Below are 21325 nucleotides of genomic sequence, written 5' to 3'. Positions count from 1 at the left end.
TTAAAATGGTATATATAATTGGAATGGGTTCAAGGGTTTATATCAAAATGTTTGTCCTAAAAAAAATTATAAAATGCATATATGAAAGTATAAAATGTTTTTGTTTATTCCAAAATGAATCCCACTGATCATAACTTGTCACTGAAGAGTGTAGGAAGGTTACAAAAACTGAACCTCGACTCCAAGTATGCAATGTAATCGGTTTCTTTTCACAGAATAAAAGTTACTAAACTACTCTTGTATCGCTTAGCGGCTACCGAGACGTGTGAGGTGTTGGGCCTGACATCCTCACACTGTCCACTAGGGGCGCTACTGCCGATATGGACGGTTGTGCCAGCGGGACAGAACGTATGAAATCACATGCAGCCATAGCAGCCAGAGAACGCTGCGTAAACAGCAACCAAAGCGTCTTGTTTGGATTCTAAAGTTAGCTAGCGCTACCTTTAACAATCGTGGATCGACAAAGTTTAATACATACAGCTTTATTTCTTGATTTTATATCTGTGTTTAAATTGTATTTAGTTGGACTGGTTATTAAGACCAGTGTGTGATCGTGTTTTGGTGACCATTTAGGCTTTCAGGGTGAACGCTGAATTATAAAGTTCAGTGTGATGGCGAGCTGCTGCAGCTGGTTGAAGAGGTGGCGTAAGCCTGCAAAGTAAGTCAGTGTATTTTGATTATACTGTCCATACATCGCTGATGTCTGAATTGTACTTTAACTTTTAATCCGCACGACCACGTAATTGCCGCGTAGATGAGCTTAAATCTGTTTTTCTTAATAGTACTATGTATTTAGACAAAGTATTGTATATACAATGGCATACATGTGTTTGTAAATGTGGTCTGTACATTTCTGTACTGATCTGTACTATATGAGGTGTGTTGTGGGTTCCACCTCATCAACTCCTTCAACTGTTCTTTAAGGTTTATATACGGTTAACCCTCAGTCATTAAGGTGTTTGAGAACAAATTGTGATGTATTGACATTTATTGCAATATCATTTTAAATCTAGATTACCATCACTAAGTTAGACTTGACAGTGTTTTCGAGAGACCATTTTGTTCTGAAGAAAATCTGTCTGATTACTGAGAACTAATACCAAGTTCAGAGAAAATTCTTCTTATGTAGGCGACACTATAGACATGATATGTGATATAGTGAGTGTGTAGGCTACACTATAGACATGATATGTGGTATAGTGAGTGTGTAGGCTACACTATAGACATGATATGTGGTATAGTGAGTGTGTAGGCTACACTATAGACATGATATGTGGTATAGTGAGTGTGTAGGCTACACTATAGACATGATATGTGGTATAGTGAGTGTGTAGGCTACACTATAGACATGATATGTGGTATAGTGAGTGTGTAGGCTACACTATAGACATGATATGTGGTATAGTGAGTGTGTAGGCTACACTATAGACATGATATGTGGTATAGTGAGTGTGTAGGCTACACTATAGACATGATATGTGGTATAGTGAGTGTGTAGGCTACACTATAGACATGATATGTGGTATAGTGAGTGTGTAGGCTACACTATAGACATGATATGTGGTATAGTGAGTGTGTAGGCTACACTATAGACATGATATGTGGTATAGTGAGTGTGTAGGCTACACTATAGACATGATATGTGGTATAGTGAGTGTGTCTTTCTCTTTCAATGTTGGAAACATGGCCTCCACCTTGGAAGCAGTTTAAGTTGGTTTGTGAACACTAACAGAGCACCTCTGTTCTTCATAACATCTCTCTGCTTCAGCCCTGTTTGTTGGAGAAATGACCAAAAACACAGTGTGCACACATACTAAACACAAAGCTCCCTCTGTTGGGGGTACAGATTATTTCTTACCTTTCACTAGCTGTGCAGTGAACTTGGTGAACTTTCTTGGCATGGAAAACTTTGAATTTCATAGTAAAGATCTTTCCAAAACTGGTGCACTCTCACTATTGGCCAATGTTCTACTGTTTCCTGGTGTAAGTTGTTTTATGGTGAGAGTGAATTGGGTAAAATATTAGTTAATATTAGTTAAATATTAAATATTAGTTAATCCCAGTTGCAGCTATACCCTAAGAGGTGGAAGACCCAGAGTCTTTCCCTTGATTGAGTATACAGCTCAAACCACAACCCCAACGTAAAGAGTACTCCAAAATCAGTGATAAAGCTTGCTGCCTACTGCTAATTTAGTGTCACCGAATGCTAAACACTAACACTGCCCTCCAACAACCTGGCCACTAATCCTTCAGGACTAAAGTGCAAATCCCCAGCTAATCCCAGAATAGTGTGACAGTCCTGGGCCAGAACATTTCACGGGGCAGTGCCCACACGCAGCCTGAGTCATTGTCTGTGCGTGCTATCGATGGAAGGAGGTAGGGCACAGGCGGACCACTATCAAGAGCCCCGTGCTAGCGTTGTGTTTGTGTGTGCTCACAGGAAGGTGACGTTGTTGATGGTGGGCCTGGACAACGCTGGCAAGACTGCAGCCGTGCGGGGCATTCAGGGAGGTGAGGCTACACTTGGTGTGTGTGAGTGTGTGTGAGTGTGTGTGTGTGAGTGTGTGTGTGTGTGTGTGTGTGTGTGAGTGTGTGTGAGTGTGTGTACGTGTGAGTGTGTGTGGTATGCCATTCATCCATCACCTTAAACTCCTAATGCCAAGGTGCAGATGCCATAGTGTTTTATACCCACCCTTTCATACAGCATATCGTGATTAATATACTGGTTTGTCATTTGTAGCTGCTATTTCTTGCTTTTATTTACTTATTATTCTCTTCTTTTTCAAAGTCTATCTTTTCTTCAAGTTCAGCTCGCTCCAAGGTTAAAGCTACTGCGGGTCGCTAAGCGCACCGTAGTCTCACAGTAACGCATGTCTCTCCCTCAGAGAACCCAGTCAATGTGGCCCCCACGGTGGGCTTCTCCAAGGTGGACCTGAAACAAGGCAAGTTCCAGGTGACCATCTTCGACCTCGGCGGCGGGACGCGCATCCGCGGCATCTGGGAGAACTACTACTCAGAGTCGCATGGCGTGGTGTTCGTGGTGGACTCCAGCGACATCCAGCGGATCCATGAGACCAGAGCCACCCTGGCCGAGGTCCTCCGACACCCTCGCATCGCCGGCAAGCCCGTGCTAGTGTGAGTGGCACGTCTCTCGTTACGTCTCACACGCGTCTCACGCACGTCTCGTTTCCCGCACCTCCTCGCAGCCTTCAGAGCACCCCTGCACTTCAACACCATAGTTCCTACAACGTCACTGTGAGAAGCACAGACCTTAGATCATCCACATGACATCTCCTGTCATAGATGTTTCTCCAACGTGATATTGTGGTAACAGACATCACGAGACACAACATCGCAGACGGCAGACACCATGAGGATGTATTGGTTGTCCAGTGTTGTTTGTGTTTTGTCCGTGTTAGGCACATACACGCACACACACACACACACCTCTTCAGTGCTCTGAAGTGCAGACCTTGAGTCATGTGTTTGTGACAGCTTTCACTTGGTGGCGTACACATACAGCTCACTCTAACCCCCCTCCCCCTCCCCTTAGACTGGCCAATAAGCAGGACCGGGACGGAGCATTGCTTGAAGGCGAAATCATTGAGAGCCTGTCATTGGAGAAGCTGGTCAATGAGCATAAATGTCGCTGTCAGCTTGTGAGTATTTATTCAGTGAGCATCCTCACAGCAGTGAGAAACTTGGCAGCCTACAAGGTTTTCCTGTGGGGTGGGGGGGTTGCTAGCTTACTGCAGACTTTGGCAGCACTCTGCTAGCTAACAGCAAGGCTGCCATTTGATGAGTGAAATCCAGCTGTAGAAAACAAGCCAACGAGACGAGGCTGAACTTGTGCTGACCTCACCAGGAGCCGTGCTCGGCGGTGTTGGGCTACGGCCGGACGGTGGACAAGTCCATCAGGAGAGGCCTGAAATGGCTCCTGAGCAACATCGCCGAGGACTACGAGGCGATCGCCGAGCGCGTGCGGAGGGACACGGCCAAGCAGCGGGCCTGGGAGGAGCAAGACAGGAAGGAGCGAGCGGAACGAGTGCGGCAAATACGGGAGGAGAGGTCAGGAAACCGCGTGTGTGTGAGAGACAGTACTGTTTTGGTTCTGGTGAAATATATATTTTGAAGGGTTTACTCTTCCTGTAGGGACAGGAAAGAGCGTGAGGAGGCGGAGCAGGAAGAGAGGCGAGTGAAGGAGAAGAAGGAGGAGGAGGAGGGTGCCAACATGCCCAACCCGTTCCAGCCAATTTACAATGTTGTTCATGAGGCAGGTTTCCCTCCCAGCCAATGAGGTGTTTAATGTGCCTCAATGTTCCTCTTAATCAGACCACTGTTCAAACTTCAGTTAATTTAGTAAATTATTTCAGGAGGACAATAAGGAGACGGGAAAGGGAGAGGACGCCCTGCAGGGCGGCGCTCTGAATTGCAGGAGCAAACCGAAGGAGGATGTTGAGAGCACCAAATCAGGTCAGAATGTTTCATATGATCCAAATAAAATGTATTAAGTTGTTTTAAAGTGATTACTCTTTTTGCTGTTGTGGAAGGGTGTCTGTTGGGTGTGGGATTACTTATCTCCTTCATCTTGGTAGTACCAGTATCCTAGGCCCACGCTCTAGTCCCCTAGGCCCATGCTCTAGTCCCTTAGGCCCACACTCTAGTCCCCTAGGCCCACACTCTAGTCCCCTAGGCCCACACTCTAGTCCCCTAGGCCCACGCTCTAGTCCCCTAGGCCCATGCTCTAGTCCCCTAGGCCCACACTCTAGTCCCCTAGGCCCACACTCTAGTCCCCTAGGCCCACCCTCTAGTCCCCTAGGCCCACGCTCTAGTCCCCTAGGCCCACGCTCTAGTCCCCTAGGCCCACGCTCTAGTCCCCTAGGCCCACACTCTAGTCCCCTAGGCCCACCCTCTAGTCCCCTACGCCCACGCTCTAGTCCCCTAGGCCCACGCTCTAGTCCCCTAGGCCCACGCTCTAGTCTGTTCTGATCTGCAATACATCCCTCAGCATTTTCCCCTCTTAACACACCTGACTCACCTCAGCGAACACTTGATTCGCTGATTAAATTAATCACTAATGTTAAAACATGTCGCGCACTAAGTTATACAGAGCTGCGGGCTTCTACCAGTAGAACTTGATAGCCTTGCTTTAGATAATTAACCTGAATTAACACTTAAAATGACAGCTTTAATAAAAACTACAATTGCTATTTAATTAGGGTCAACAAACAGTCAGCAGAACTGAGACACCCTGGGAAACAGATCGTTGGCTGCCTAATCTAGGCTGCTAAAAGGCTTTATCTCCTCCTCAGGGCCAGCAGACCAAGCCCAAAAGAAGAGCAGGAAACTGCGTCTGAGGTGGAGAAACAACAGGGTTGAACCTCTGAGGGTTGAGGACTCCACCTAGAGCCCCACTCCACCACCTTCACCAGGTGAGAGTTCTAGCCAAACTTACTTAAGCAGCACTGAAACACGTGACACTCACTGGACTTCACTGTTTTTTTGTTTTACACAATGTGTAATTTATTTTTTGTAGCATTTATAATTCCAATTGTGCTTGTAGAAAACAATATGTTACCTTATAACTACGGTGAAACCAACATGGAAGTCTACTCCAAAGAATCCCTAATCTGACCTCAGATTTTCAATAACATGCCTTTTGTGTTTTGGTGGAGTTTTTACAAAAGCGTCATTTTACTTCTGTTTGTAATTGGATGGGCAACTCCCAAAGTTTCTAGACTTCCTAAACTTGAGCCGCTTGGAGATACACGGCACTCTGGCACTCTGGTAACTGTTCAAACCCCCCCCAAAAGCGCGTCCTCCTGCATGAGCCACTAACACCTTTTTTCCCCCCTCCCAGTTTTATGTTGTGACCAGGTCTCCTTGCACTCGCCCCGTCACTAACGACCCCCTCGCCGTCTCTCCCATACGATCAGTGCTGAACCAACAAGCGTACTTACTGTTCTACATCCGGTAAGTTCAACCTAATGTTTAAACCAGCTCCAGATTTTTGAATAGTGGAATATTTAGAAAGGCATTTTATACACTTTTATTCCCCCCCCCCCCAATCCATCATGTTTAGGTCAACAGATCTTAAACTGAGACTGTAACTCTGTGACCCATGGTCCCGGTCATTGCTCCCCTCGCCCGGTCACCACGGCCAAGGTGAACGGGCCTCAGTTCACCTCCAACGTCTTCATCGGTCCACAGCTTCCTCCTCACATGGGGAAGGTATCACCACACCACTGCACCATGCCAGGAAATCTGACTGGGAACTGGTTGTTATTGTTCACTAGTATAATTGAGAGGGCTGTGTTTTGTTTGTTTACACTGTTAAACTCTTACTTTCTGTTCCTGATATTCAGATTTCCCATAACTGACCGCTGTTCACTTTGCAGAATAACTCTCCCGTGAAGGCTCAAAGCCTGGCAGCAGCAACAGCAGCAGCGTCCCGAAGACGGGCCCTGGATCGGGCCGGGGAAAGACAGCGCGGCCGAGCCAGAGCCAGCCCAGCTCCTGCAGTTCTTCGGCAGTTGAAGTGGACATCGGTGGAGAACCCATGCCACGACAGCCTAAGAAGAAAAGGCCAAGACACTAACATCATTATTATTATTATTATATTACACTTACTATAATATTTACTATTACGTCTACATTTCTATAATCATTAACTTCATATTTTACAATTAGATATTCTGTATTTGTCACGGTACGCCGGCCCCCTACCGGTCGCCTCCGTCCACAGTGGCAGTTGTCGTTGTTGTTGTGGTGTTTGTCCCTGAGGTGGGCGGAGCCCGCGATCCGTCTCACCTGAGGGTGAGCTAATGTATGTTTTGTGTTCTGTGTTTCAGCTGCTGGACTGCAGGGGGTGTGTCCCTGCCTTGTCCCTGCCTTCCTGCCCCTTCATGTTTTGTGTGCTGCCGCTGTGTGCCACACACCTAGTGGAGGGGAGTGTGGCTTGGTGGGGGTGGGGGGCCTGTCTCCGTACGGGGGCCCCCTACCGGTCGCATCCGTCCACAGCGGCAGTTGTCGTCGTTGTTGTTGTGGTGTTCGTCCCTCAGGTGGGCGGAGCCCGCGATCCGTCTCACCTGAGGGTCGTTTGTTCGTGGTCATGTCTCGTGGTAAGTGTTTCTCTGTGTGATGTTTGTGTGAAGAGTTCCGCCGTGCTTATGTGTTGTGTGTGTGGCACGGCGAGGACCAGGGCTGTCTTCCCTGGGAAAACTCTTCATGTTGTGTGGGTGTTTAAAGTGTGTACGTATGAACGGGACGTGTGGATCAGTGTGCGTGCTCGTTATGTTAAATGTTAAATGGTTTGTGTGTGACGCTGATACCGCTCGTCACTGTCGCCTCGCTCCCCGTGTTGTCTTGTGTTTCATGTGGGGAGCGACTGCGAACATGAGCGGCGCGTCACTATTTTGTATGTACGTAGAGCGCGCATTTGTGGGTCCCGTCTGTTCGTTATTTGTACCGTTTTTTTGTGTCTAGTCTTTGCGTGTGTGTTTTGTCCTAGCGTGTTTGTGATTTGTTATGTTAAATGTAATTCCACGCATGCTCCTCCCCTTAAATGTGTGTTGGGGGGGACCGGCTGTGGTCCCGTGCCACGGAGTGTGGCACGGAGGGTGTAGCTCCCGAGGGAGGCCCTGACCAGGAACGTGGGGGGTTCTCCTGAATTGGAGGAGACCCCTCCCCCATGGTAGGGGGATCAGGGTAAGTGCGCATGTGTGTTTTGTGTTGGTGTGTGTATGGGTGTGTGTGTATGTGTGTGTTTTTTATGTGCAGGTCTTCTCCCTGGCGGCGGATCGTGGTTTTCCTGGACCTTGTTGGGGTTTCTACCTGGCAGGAGCCCCCTTATGTTGTGGGGTGACCGGAGCCTGGTCTTAAAGAGCCTCTCCCTATAGGGCTGGGGCCCCCGGCTGTTTGGTGACCATGGGGCTCTGGTCTGAAGAGCTCCTGCTGAAGATGCAGATCCTCCCTCCTGCCCGGGGTGACCAGGAGGCCCTTGGGGCTGTACCCCAGCCCGCGATGGGGGTGCTTTGGGCCTCGGTCTCTGGCGCTCCATGGTTGGGTGGAGGAGTCCACCTCGTGATGGGAGGCCCCGGCTGGGGCTGACTCCCCAGGAGGCTGGGGTGACCCCTAGCAGAAGGCAGGGGTCAGCTCCGGGAGGAGGTAGGTCCAGGAGGGGACGTAGCCACACCCCAGGGAGGTAACCTGCACATACGTACACCACGGACGAATAAGGAGCCGTAGCTCCTCGTCCTCACACCTGTGGGGCTAAGCGGCCAAATGCCGGTTAGGGCGTGAGGGCCCTGTGACCGACTGGGGCGTGGTTTTGTGTTGTTGACGGCCCAGTCGGTCCAGGGTCCCGCCCAGGTAGGTGAGCTAATGTATGTTTTGTGTTCTGTGTTTCAGCTGCTGGACTGCAGGGGGTGTGTCCCTGCCTTGTCCCTGCCTTCCTGCCCCTTCATGTTTTGTGTGCTGCCGCTGTGTGCCACACACCTAGTGGAGGGGAGTGTGGCTTGGTGGGGGTGGGGGGCCTGTCTCCGTACGGGGGCCCCCTACCGGTCGCATCCGTCCACAGCGGCAGTTGTCGTCGTTGTTGTTGTGGTGTTCGTCCCTCAGGTGGGCGGAGCCCGCGATCCGTCTCACCTGAGGGTCGTTTGTTCGTGGTCATGTCTCGTGGTAAGTGTTTCTCTGTGTGATGTTTGTGTGAAGAGTTCCGCCGTGCTTATGTGTTGTGTGTGTGGCACGGCGAGGACCAGGGCTGTCTTCCCTGGGAAAACTCTTCATGTTGTGTGGGTGTTTAAAGTGTGTACGTATGAACGGGACGTGTGGATCAGTGTGCGTGCTCGTTATGTTAAATGTTAAATGGTTTGTGTGTGACGCTGATACCGCTCGTCACTGTCGCCTCGCTCCCCGTGTTGTCTTGTGTTTCATGTGGGGAGCGACTGCGAACATGAGCGGCGCGTCACTATTTTGTATGTACGTAGAGCGCGCATTTGTGGGTCCCGTCTGTTCGTTATTTGTACCGTTTTTTTTGTGTCTAGTCTTTGCGTGTGTGTTTTGTCCTAGCGTGTTTGTGATTTGTTATGTTAAATGTAATTCCACGCATGCTCCTCCCCTTAAATGTGTGTTGGGGGGGACCGGCTGTGGTCCCGTGCCACGGAGTGTGGCACGGAGGGTGTAGCTCCCGAGGGAGGCCCTGACCAGGAACGTGGGGGGTTCTCCTGAATTGGAGGAGACCCCTCCCCCATGGTAGGGGGATCAGGGTAAGTGCGCATGTGTGTTTTGTGTTGGTGTGTGTATGGGTGTGTGTGTATGTGTGTGTTTTTTATGTGCAGGTCTTCTCCCTGGCGGCGGATCGTGGTTTTCCTGGACCTTGTTGGGGTTTCTACCTGGCAGGAGCCCCCTTATGTTGTGGGGTGACCGGAGCCTGGTCTTAAAGAGCCTCTCCCTATAGGGCTGGGGCCCCCGGCGGTTTGGTGACCATGGGGCTCTGGTCTGAAGAGCTCCTGCTGAAGATGCAGATCCTCCCTCCTGCCCGGGGTGACCAGGAGGCCCTTGGGGCTGTACCCCAGCCCGCGATAGGGGTGCTTTGGGCCTCGGTCTCTGGCGCTCCATGGTTGGGTGGAGGAGTCCACCTCGTGATGGGAGGCCCCGGCTGGGGCTGACTCCCCAGGAGGCTGGGGTGACCCCTAGCAGAAGGCAGGGGTCAGCTCCGGGAGGAGGTAGGTCCAGGAGGGGACGTAGCCACACCCCAGGGAGGTAACCTGCACATACGTACACCACGGACGAATAAGGAGCCGTAGCTCCTCGTCCTCACACCTGTGGGGCTAAGCGGCCAAATGCCGGTTAGGGCGTGAGGGCCCTGTGACCGACTGGGGCGTGGTTTTGTGTTGTTGACGGCCCAGTCGGTCCAGGGTCCCGCCCAGGTAGGTGAGCTAATGTATGTTTTGTGTTCTGTGTTTCAGCTGCTGGACTGCAGGGGGTGTGTCCCTGCCTTGTCCCTGCCTTCCTGCCCCTTCATGTTTTGTGTGCTGCCGCTGTGTGCCACACACCTAGTGGAGGGGAGTGTGGCTTGGTGGGGGTGGGGGGCCTGTCTCCGTACGGGGGCCCCCTACCGGTCGCATCCGTCCACAGCGGCAGTTGTCGTCGTTGTTGTTGTGGTGTTCGTCCCTCAGGTGGGCGGAGCCCGCGATCCGTCTCACCTGAGGGTCGTTTGTTCGTGGTCATGTCTCGTGGTAAGTGTTTCTCTGTGTGATGTTTGTGTGAAGAGTTCCGCCGTGCTTATGTGTTGTGTGTGTGGCACGGCGAGGACCAGGGCTGTCTTCCCTGGGAAAACTCTTCATGTTGTGTGGGTGTTTAAAGTGTGTACGTATGAACGGGACGTGTGGATCAGTGTGCGTGCTCGTTATGTTAAATGTTAAATGGTTTGTGTGTGACGCTGATACCGCTCGTCACTGTCGCCTCGCTCCCCGTGTTGTCTTGTGTTTCATGTGGGGAGCGACTGCGAACATGAGCGGCGCGTCACTATTTTGTATGTACGTAGAGCGCGCATTTGTGGGTCCCGTCTGTTCGTTATTTGTACCGTTTTTTTTGTGTCTAGTCTTTGCGTGTGTGTTTTGTCCTAGCGTGTTTGTGATTTGTTATGTTAAATGTAATTCCACGCATGCTCCTCCCCTTAAATGTGTGTTGGGGGGGACCGGCTGTGGTCCCGTGCCACGGAGTGTGGCACGGAGGGTGTAGCTCCCGAGGGAGGCCCTGACCAGGAACGTGGGGGGTTCTCCTGAATTGGAGGAGACCCCTCCCCCATGGTAGGGGGATCAGGGTAAGTGCGCATGTGTGTTTTGTGTTGGTGTGTGTATGGGTGTGTGTGTATGTGTGTGTTTTTTATGTGCAGGTCTTCTCCCTGGCGGCGGATCGTGGTTTTCCTGGACCTTGTTGGGGTTTCTACCTGGCAGGAGCCCCCTTATGTTGTGGGGTGACCGGAGCCTGGTCTTAAAGAGCCTCTCCCTATAGGGCTGGGGCCCCCGGCGGTTTGGTGACCATGGGGCTCTGGTCTGAAGAGCTCCTGCTGAAGATGCAGATCCTCCCTCCTGCCCGGGGTGACCAGGAGGCCCTTGGGGCTGTACCCCAGCCCGCGATAGGGGTGCTTTGGGCCTCGGTCTCTGGCGCTCCATGGTTGGGTGGAGGAGTCCACCTCGTGATGGGAGGCCCCGGCTGGGGCTGACTCCCCAGGAGGCTGGGGTGACCCCTAGCAGAAGGCAGGGGTCAGCTCCGGGAGGAGGTAGGTCCAGGAGGGGACGTAGCCACACCCCAGGGAGGTAACCTGCACATACGTACACCACGGACGAATAAGGAGCCGTAGCTCCTCGTCCTCACACCTGTGGGGCTAAGCGGCCAAATGCCGGTTAGGGCGTGAGGGCCCTGTGACCGACTGGGGCGTGGTTTTGTGTTGTTGACGGCCCAGTCGGTCCAGGGTCCCGCCCAGGTAGGTGAGCTAATGTATGTTTTGTGTTCTGTGTTTCAGCTGCTGGACTGCAGGGGGTGTGTCCCTGCCTTGTCCCTGCCTTCCTGCCCCTTCATGTTTTGTGTGCTGCCGCTGTGTGCCACACACCTAGTGGAGGGGAGTGTGGCTTGGTGGGGGTGGGGGGCCTGTCTCCGTACGGGGGCCCCCTACCGGTCGCATCCGTCCACAGCGGCAGTTGTCGTCGTTGTTGTTGTGGTGTTCGTCCCTCAGGTGGGCGGAGCCCGCGATCCGTCTCACCTGAGGGTCGTTTGTTCGTGGTCATGTCTCGTGGTAAGTGTTTCTCTGTGTGATGTTTGTGTGAAGAGTTCCGCCGTGCTTATGTGTTGTGTGTGTGGCACGGCGAGGACCAGGGCTGTCTTCCCTGGGAAAACTCTTCATGTTGTGTGGGTGTTTAAAGTGTGTACGTATGAACGGGACGTGTGGATCAGTGTGCGTGCTCGTTATGTTAAATGTTAAATGGTTTGTGTGTGACGCTGATACCGCTCGTCACTGTCGCCTCGCTCCCCGTGTTGTCTTGTGTTTCATGTGGGGAGCGACTGCGAACATGAGCGGCGCGTCACTATTTTGTATGTACGTAGAGCGCGCATTTTTGGGTCCCGTCTGTTCGTTATTTGTACCGTTTTTTTGTGTCTAGTCTTTGCGTGTGTGTTTTGTCCTAGCGTGTTTGTGATTTGTTATGTTAAATGTAATTCCACGCATGCTCCTCCCCTTAAATGTGTGTTGGGGGGGACCGGCTGTGGTCCCGTGCCACGGAGTGTGGCACGGAGGGTGTAGCTCCCGAGGGAGGCCCTGACCAGGAACGTGGGGGGTTCTCCTGAATTGGAGGAGACCCCTCCCCCATGGTAGGGGGATCAGGGTAAGTGCGCATGTGTGTTTTGTGTTGGTGTGTGTATGGGTGTGTGTGTATGTGTGTGTTTTTTATGTGCAGGTCTTCTCCCTGGCGGCGGATCGTGGTTTTCCTGGACCTTGTTGGGGTTTCTACCTGGCAGGAGCCCCCTTATGTTGTGGGGTGACCGGAGCCTGGTCTTAAAGAGCCTCTCCCTATAGGGCTGGGGCCCCCGGCTGTTTGGTGACCATGGGGCTCTGGTCTGAAGAGCTCCTGCTGAAGATGCAGATCCTCCCTCCTGCCCGGGGTGACCAGGAGGCCCTTGGGGCTGTACCCCAGCCCGCGATGGGGGTGCTTTGGGCCTCGGTCTCTGGCGCTCCATGGTTGGGTGGAGGAGTCCACCTCGTGATGGGAGGCCCCGGCTGGGGCTGACTCCCCAGGAGGCTGGGGTGACCCCTAGCAGAAGGCAGGGGTCAGCTCCGGGAGGAGGTAGGTCCAGGAGGGGACGTAGCCACACCCCAGGGAGGTAACCTGCACATACGTACACCACGGACGAATAAGGAGCCGTAGCTCCTCGTCCTCACACCTGTGGGGCTAAGCGGCCAAATGCCGGTTAGGGCGTGAGGGCCCTGTGACCGACTGGGGCGTGGTTTTGTGTTGTTGACGGCCCAGTCGGTCCAGGGTCCCGCCCAGGTAGGAGAGCAAATGTATGTTTTGTGTTCTGTGTTTCAGCTGCTGGACTGCAGGGGGTGTGTCCCTGCCTTGTCCCTGCCTTCCTGCCCCTTCATGTTTTGTGTGCTGCCGCTGTGTGCCACACACCTAGTGGAGGGGAGTGTGGCTTGGTGGGGGTGGGGGGCCTGTCTCCGTACGGGGGCCCCCTACCGGTCGCATCCGTCCACAGCGGCAGTTGTCGTCGTTGTTGTTGTGGTGTTCGTCCCTCAGGTGGGCGGAGCCCGCGATCCGTCTCACCTGAGGGTCGTTTGTTCGTGGTCATGTCTCGTGGTAAGTGTTTCTCTGTGTGATGTTTGTGTGAAGAGTTCCGCCGTGCTTATGTGTTGTGTGTGTGGCACGGCGAGGACCAGGGCTGTCTTCCCTGGGAAAACTCTTCATGTTGTGTGGGTGTTTAAAGTGTGTACGTATGAACGGGACGTGTGGATCAGTGTGCGTGCTCGTTATGTTAAATGTTAAATGGTTTGTGTGTGACGCTGATACCGCTCGTCACTGTCGCCTCGCTCCCCGTGTTGTCTTGTGTTTCATGTGGGGAGCGACTGCGAACATGAGCGGCGCGTCACTATTTTGTATGTACGTAGAGCGCGCATTTGTGGGTCCCATCTGTTCGTTATTTGTATTTGTTCGTTATTTTTTTGTGTCTAGTCTTTGCGTGTGTGTTTTGTCCTAGCGTGTTTGTGATTTGTTATGTTAAATGTAATTTCACGCATGCTCCTCCCCTTAAATGTGTGTTGGGGGGGACCGGCTGTGGTCCATGGCACGGGACCACAGCCTGTCCCCCCCAACACACAGGGCGTAGCTCCCGAGGGAGGCCCTGACCAGGAACGTGGGGGGTTCTCCTGAATTGGAGGAGACCCCTCCCCCATGGTAGGGGGATCAGGGTAAGTGTGCGTGTGTGTTTTGTGTTGGTGTGTGTATGGGTGTGTGTGTGTATGTGTGTGCAGTGGCGGACTTAGCAATTTGGGGGCTCAAGGTGAATTTAGCTAGGGGGCCAATCAACATTAATATGCGAGAAATAAGTTAGCTAGTCAGGGGGGCCCTACAGTGGGCTGCAGTGGGAGGGGCCCAAGGCAATTGCCTACCAATGCCTCTATGCAAAGACCGCCTCTGTGTGTGTGTATGTGTGTGTGTGTGTGCGCGTTTGTGCACAGGGTGTGTGTGAGGCGTCTAGTGCAGTAGTGTAAAAGTTCTTGTAGTTAGTGCATGTCTCTTTCTGCTCGCAACTTTCTCCTTTCAGCTACTGCCGCTGGCTAGCCCCCTCACCGGGGGTAAAACGAGGAGCTGAGTGCGTAAGTCTCCTCTGCCAGTACACAGCCTGTCCACGCCAAGACTCCTGCAGTGCCTCCTCGCGGCCACACACGTAAACTGGGTCCTCGTGGTCCCAGGCTAAACTGCAGGGGATCTCGGAGCAGCAGTGGGCCCCAGAGATGCGGTGTGTAGGCCCACCACAGGGTGGACACGTCCTAGCACCCATCAACCACTGCCCCAACTATGGGCAAATAGCCCCACTGCCTTGTGGGTAGCCTTTTTTCAGGCAAGGGCTAAGGGAGCACACCCTGACAGAAAAGTAAGGCGCTGGTGGCGCGCAATAGGCGGACCTGAACAGAAACAGGACCCGGCAGCCTCCTGCAGATAGCGCACCCCCTACAGCACTTAAAAATCTCCTGGCGCAGGTATCCACCTCTGACCAATGGTGATATTACCGATCCACATCTGGTTGAAGTCTGACAGCGATGGGGTGTCTGGCGACGGGGGCAGGTTTGAATTGGCTGGGAGCTCCTAGTCAGAGCCCTACATGTCAGCGTCATAGGGTATTGGTCGCTCACAGCTGGGGCTGAGTGGCAGCTGTTCTCGGCAGACCCCTGTGTGACTGAGCAGCCCTATTTAGGGACCGCACTGCTCACCTCAGTTTTGAGGAGGGACCTTGAAAAGGTGGTCTAAAAAACGCCCGCGTAACTTGTACCTGGACAGGCTACCTCACCTGCCGGGTTATTCCATATCTGCGGTCGAAAAAGGAAAAATCGACGAAATATTGTAGAAGTGTTTTTCTTTGAATTTCCTCATAGCTACAATTGATAACAAAAAAGAGAAAATAAATAAAACAAGGAGAGGGTCAAGGGGGAAAGGTGGAAAGATCAACTACAAGAAGAGAGATCCAGTCTGTTAGGAGAATAAAGGTAAGAGTAAAAATGAAATAACTGTTCCAGGGAAAGCACCTGATTGTCTGGACAACAAGGAGGTAAACCTCACACAAAGATAAACATACACATACAAAATTTCTTCACTCTGGTATGTGGATGCTGGCCTCTAACCCAGCAAAAGACATTCATCCCATGTTGATAACACATTTGCTAATTTGCTGTCATCTACCTGTTCAATAGCTATTAATATCAACAACATTCAAACTTACAGTTCAGCTGAAAAACATTCACCTGTTATTACCATGTAATATTTAATTAGAGTTTATTGATAAATTCTTTTTTTTGCAGAAGCATCTTTGAAGAGTTCTGAGGTTGTGGCTTTTGAGGACATCGAACAGGCAAATATAAGCACTATGCAACCACCCAGTGAGTCAAGCACATATACATCACATCCCATAATACTGGGATGATACTGGTATTATGTTTTACCATAATATTCGCTCCAGGGGGATAAAAGGTCCAGGAGTGTAGAGTCTTTTTCTTCTTTGAATTTCCTCATAGCTACAACTGAGAAAAGAAAAACAAGGAGAGGGTCAAGGGGGAAAGGTCGGAAAATCAACTACAGGAAGAGAGATCCAGCCTGTGAGGAGAATAAAGGTAAGAGTAAGAATGAAATAACTGCTCCTGGATAATCACCTGATTGTCTGGGTGATAGTGAGGCAAACCTCACACAAAGATAAACACATACACACAAACTCTCTGCTGAATGAGTTGAACAGGTGATAAAGAGATTAATTTGAATTTGGTGTGTGTGTATAACTTTGACTCAGTCCCTATCATGACTCCACTCTATGGTAGGTGCAGGACGGCCACTTGCCCAACACTAGAGCTCCTCCTCCAGCTCTGCTACTGCTGTGATCTCCTGCACAACTGACACACCGCAGATTCCTGGACAAACTACACACGCACATAAACACAAAAATACACACATGGTGCAAATAAACTACAGCATTATGAAAATGAATTCACTTGTGACAATTCTTCTTAATAACATGAGATTCAGTGTCAGTGACTGTTTGAAGTCCAGTATTCTGCGATATATTGTTAACTAAACACAAAAAATATATTGATTACTTAAATAGCAATATTAAATGAGACCTAACTGTTCACTGTTCACTTTAGGTGATTAAACTATAAACAGGTGTGCTTGACAAGTGGTGTTTGTGGTTTCATTCATGAATGAATGAAATGAAAATTTAAATTGGTCCATTCCACAGCTTTTAAAAAAATAATGCCCCGGGTACAGCCGCTAACTCCTCCCTTTGGACGTGTATGTCTCCCATGTGGAGTTGGAGTATTTGGGGGATGGCGGTGTGAAGAGAGGGGAGCCCCATGTCTTCTATTCAGGGGGGGGGGAAGTTGGAATGCTCAGAAGAGGAAGATCTGAAGATGGAGCAACCCCCCCCCCCCCCCCCCCCCCCACCTCTGCCTCTGAGGGTGGAGACATGCACACTCAACAAAGAGAAGGTGCACAGCGGCACGCAATCCCGGCCCGTCTAACATACCATAACATCATAACGTCATAACATACCCTGGTCAAGAAGGCTGGAGACCTCCCTCCAGATACCAGTGGGGGATCTACCAGGACCCAGAAAGCAGCTACGCAGGTGCTAAGGCAGCTGGTGCGGAGGCTGGGGTGTGCTCTGAGAGGGTGCCCAGGGGTGGAGCACGACTCCCAGCTGCTCTTACTCCCAGTGTGCCTCTCCGAGGCTCAGTCCCAACCGTCGCAGGGTTTCCTCCCTTGGCGGCGTTTAGGGGTTTGCCGCCCCTGCTCGGTACAGGGGTTCAGGGGTAATAATAATACCTCCTCTGCACCCCAGCCTCATCTGTGCCATGTTTTCTAAGGTGGGAGAAAGAGTAAGCCAAAGAAGAAACAGGATTAGTCCCCATACAGTTGAGAAAACTTTTATTCTTAAATAAAAATTGTTCTTTGTAACATTGTTCATCTGGTCTCAGTTTATTGAGCATGTTTGTGTTGTCATGTATAAGTCCATCTTGGTGTGGATTTATAAACATGAGTTCTTTATGCAATTCCTGTACAGTCCCAAACTTCTTGATAGTTGGTAATGTTATACATGAGTCCTTTATGTAATTCCTGTTTAGTCCTATCCATCATCCACACTGGTTACTCAGGGCAGTGGGTTGATCCTCCCTCATATCTGGTTAGGCAGGAGGTGGCTGGCCCAGGATGGATCTTTGGAAAGGCTCGTCTCTCCTCATCTCGGTGTGCCTCGAGTAGGCAGGCAGCCATGTGGAGAAGATAGAACAGGGAAAATTAGCTCTGTATAAGGACATATACGTGACAGATGAAATTATAAACATTTCTGGAGTGTGGCAGCAACTCCTTCATTAAACTAAATTACTACAGCCTAGCTTAAAAAGGCAGACCCAGAAGGTAACATAGACTTGGGAGCATTCTGAGACATTAGCATCCATCCACTGCACTGTCAACAAACTTGAGTGACCACGTGCAGTGACAGGATGACAGCACCAGCGCTCCAGTCTACCATAAAACCCTTCGCCTATGAACCCCTGGATCTGTACCTTTATCTAAGGGGGCTTATTAGTTACCAAACGCTAAACTTAATAAGTGGGTTTTCAACCTAGACTTAAAGATTGAGACTGTGTCAGAGTCTGGGACGCATTTTGGAAGATTATTCCAAAGCTGGGGGGGGCTTACAAGAAAAGGCTCTTCCCCCTGCTGTTACTTTATTAATTGTTGGAACTAACCAATCTACTCAGAAGAATCTCATTATCAAGACTGCTTAAAAACATTTTGAGATTTGCATATAGTCTGGTTGTCACATGTCAATCAATAGCTCTGAGGTGTGGCAAAATTTACTTCAGCAGCTATATCTCAGCAATGCTTTGACCAATCTTCATGAAAATTGATCAGCTAATAGGGCACATGACTTTGAGGTCACAGGTCCAAGATGACCATGATTGTCCAATAGGGGGCGCTAAAAACATGGGAAAAACTGTTTCTCAGAAACCATTAGACACAACAAGCCAAAACTTTACATGCATCATCAGGGGCCCAAGTGGTATCAAGGCACACAATGATGACATCATCACTCAAAAAAAACATGGCCGCCATGAGCCAATTAATTTAAATTTTTATTAATTGGCCATTTGACAGACTTACTATTGGCCAATCAACATGAAACCTCACCACTGTGCATATCTCAAGACTCTGTTACGCTGTGCAGTTTCGAAACATTTGTGAAAACCATGCATAACACCTCCATATTTTCGCTTAGGATTATGAAACTTGATTCTTTTGATTCCTTGCACTACACCTGACAACTTTGCAATTACAAGTTCTATTTAAAAATGCATAGTTTTGTCACATTCATCAATTGTTTGAAAACAGCTCTTTACGAACTAGTCCTAGGAATTTTATCCAATTATGGCAAAATTGGTATGAGCATAATCTGTAGACTCTGGAGGTAAAAACTGCCTCCATAACTTTGCAGTTACATCTCATAACAAAAAGTGCACTGCCTGACCAGAAATAAACCTTTTATTTCACCAAAATGTCCTATTTCATTTCTGAGATTAATGAGATATCAGTATGGTAGTACTTGGGCTCCATCTAGTGGCCAAATTCCAGAACTGAATAAAAACTATTGCTCACATGAAATACCACACAAACACACCACAAAGCTGATCTCAGCATGTGATTTAGTTCTGTGATCTAATAATTTCAGTGGCATTTTTTTCCACTGAAACAGCTTTCTTTCAACTTTTGGGTCTAAAGGACCTTTTGGGCTTCTTTATGCCTATTAAGGCCAAAAAGCCTATTCGTGTGTGAACCCGCCAATCGCCGCTTGCGGCTATATTTGCATTTGCAACTGTTGCTTCATTCATCATAGCTTGAATAAAATATTTCGGAAGAAAACGTGTATCAAAATATTTTGGTTGTCTGAAAAGTTTGGTGTACATACTAAATAGTAATCATCATATACCTGCAGACTCACTTATTTACAGCGCAACTTTTAATATGAAGGCCTGAAAAACATCCTTAACCAGTCATTAAGACTTATGCACTTAAAAATTCCTTAAGTATGGGAACAGAATTCATAAGGAAGTCATACATGATTTTGCTTGTTTGACCTGTTCAGACAACAAGAATTCCTTTTGGCTCTCTTTTGCCATCCTAGAAAAAAAAGTGGCTAATACTGAGCACTTGAGAACTCTCCAGGATGATACAGAGACCACACGCCTCATCAAGAATCCTCCACAAGATGAGACAAAACCATCAAAGATATGCTCATTATGCATGAGATAAATTATCATTTGGAAAATTACTGGCACTGTAGCTTGCAACCGCTCTAGATGTTGCACACAAATTTATGAAAAAAAATCTGAACTTTTCTCAGAGAAATCAGAACTTTCTTTTACCACACACTGTTTCTCATGCAGGATCCTATATTACTTGCAAGAGATAATCGAGAGAAGGCTTACTTATTGATTTGTTGAACACTCTAGTTAACACTTTCGCATCCCACTTGCAATCTATTTCTACTATTATGGGATGCCTATTCAAATAGATTGCAAGTGGGATGTTTTATGATTACCGATCCCACTTCCAATCTATTTCTACTATTATGGGATGCCTATTCAAATAGATTGCAAGTGGGATGTTTTGTGATTACCGATCCCACTCTCTCTCTTTTCACACACACACACTCTCTCTCTCTCTCCACACATACACACAAACACTCTCTCTCTCTTCACGCACACACACACACACACACACACACACACACACACACACACACACACTCTCTCTCTCTCTCAACAGACACACACAAACACACTCTCTCTCTCTTCACACACACACACAAACACTCTCTCTTCACACACACACACACACTCTCTCTCTCTTCACACACACACAAACACTCTCTCTCCACACACACACAAACACTCTCTCTCTCTTCACACACACAAACACTCTCTCGCTCTCTTCACACACACACACATACTCTCTCTCTCCCACTTCCAATCTATTTCTACTATTATGGGATGCCTATTCAAATAGATTGCAAGTGGGATGTTTTGTGATTACCAATCCCACTTCCAATCTATTGCCAGTATATTCAAATAGATTGCTAGTGGGATGTTTTGTGATTACAGATCCCACTTGCAATCTATTTCTACTATTATGGGATGCCTATTCAAATAGATTGCAAGTGGGATGTTTTGTGATTACCGATCCCACTTCCAATCTATTTGAATGGGATCCCACTTCCAATCTATTTTCATGTGTCAAGTAGATTGGAATTGGGATGATTCATGATTACCATCCCTCTTCCAATACACACACACACACATACACACTCACTCATACACACTCACTCACACACACACACACACACAAATTCATACACACACTCACTCACACACACACATACACACTCATGCACACACACTCACTCACACACACACTCACACACACATACACACTCACTCACACACACACACACACACACACACACACACACACTCTCTCTCTCTCACACACACACACACACACACACACACACACACACACACACACACACACGTCAGAGTCCCCCTGACTCACTGTGTGAGTTTGATTAAATTTGCACAAAGTAAAAATTTTGGCTGAAAAAACTGCATCCCAATTCCAATCAATTCAAATCAATTGGGATGATTTGTACTTACCAATCCCACTTCCAATCTATTTGAATAGGATCCCACTTCCAATTTATTTTCATGTGCCAAATAACTTGGAATTGGGATGCCATTCACATAGATTGACTTCTAAGTATTTTATTTAAAATAAATGACTGAAACACTTCAAAAACCATTTATTCATCTTCCCCATGTCTGGTTTATGCAAGCTAACTCCTAGGCGATTTCTCATGTAAAATTACAAAAAATTATCAGTGTTTTGAAACGTCTGAACTTGGCAGCGAATAGCTCCGCCATTATGATGCTAACTTCCGCTAGCATCTATATGGGATTTCGCATATAACGTTAGCATCAAGCTAACTCCTAGGCGATGTGCAT

General features: G+C 49.1%; 1 protein-coding gene across 1 annotated transcript; it reads left to right on the top strand.

Annotated features, from left to right (window-relative positions):
• The first annotated feature begins 326 nt into the window (after positions 1-326).
• Positions 327-16247, top strand: LOC143480999 (ADP-ribosylation factor-like protein 13B). Its single transcript, XM_076978897.1, has 13 exons — positions 327-658; positions 2441-2511; positions 2886-3135; positions 3554-3659; positions 3866-4068; positions 4153-4273; positions 4374-4473; positions 5313-5432; positions 5861-5973; positions 6083-6231; positions 6399-15649; positions 15785-15880; positions 16082-16247. The coding sequence occupies exons 1-8, from the start codon at positions 612-614 to the stop codon at positions 5405-5407; spliced, it is 993 nt and encodes a 330-aa protein (XP_076835012.1). The 5' UTR covers positions 327-611; the 3' UTR covers positions 5408-5432; positions 5861-5973; positions 6083-6231; positions 6399-15649; positions 15785-15880; positions 16082-16247.
• Positions 16248-21325: the final 5078 nt, after the last annotated feature.

Source organism: Brachyhypopomus gauderio, chromosome 17, assembly GCF_052324685.1.
Source record: "Brachyhypopomus gauderio isolate BG-103 chromosome 17, BGAUD_0.2, whole genome shotgun sequence".
In the NCBI taxonomy this organism is placed as follows: domain Eukaryota; kingdom Metazoa; phylum Chordata; class Actinopteri; order Gymnotiformes; family Hypopomidae; genus Brachyhypopomus; species Brachyhypopomus gauderio.
This window is presented reverse-complemented; position numbering and strand designations above follow the sequence as displayed.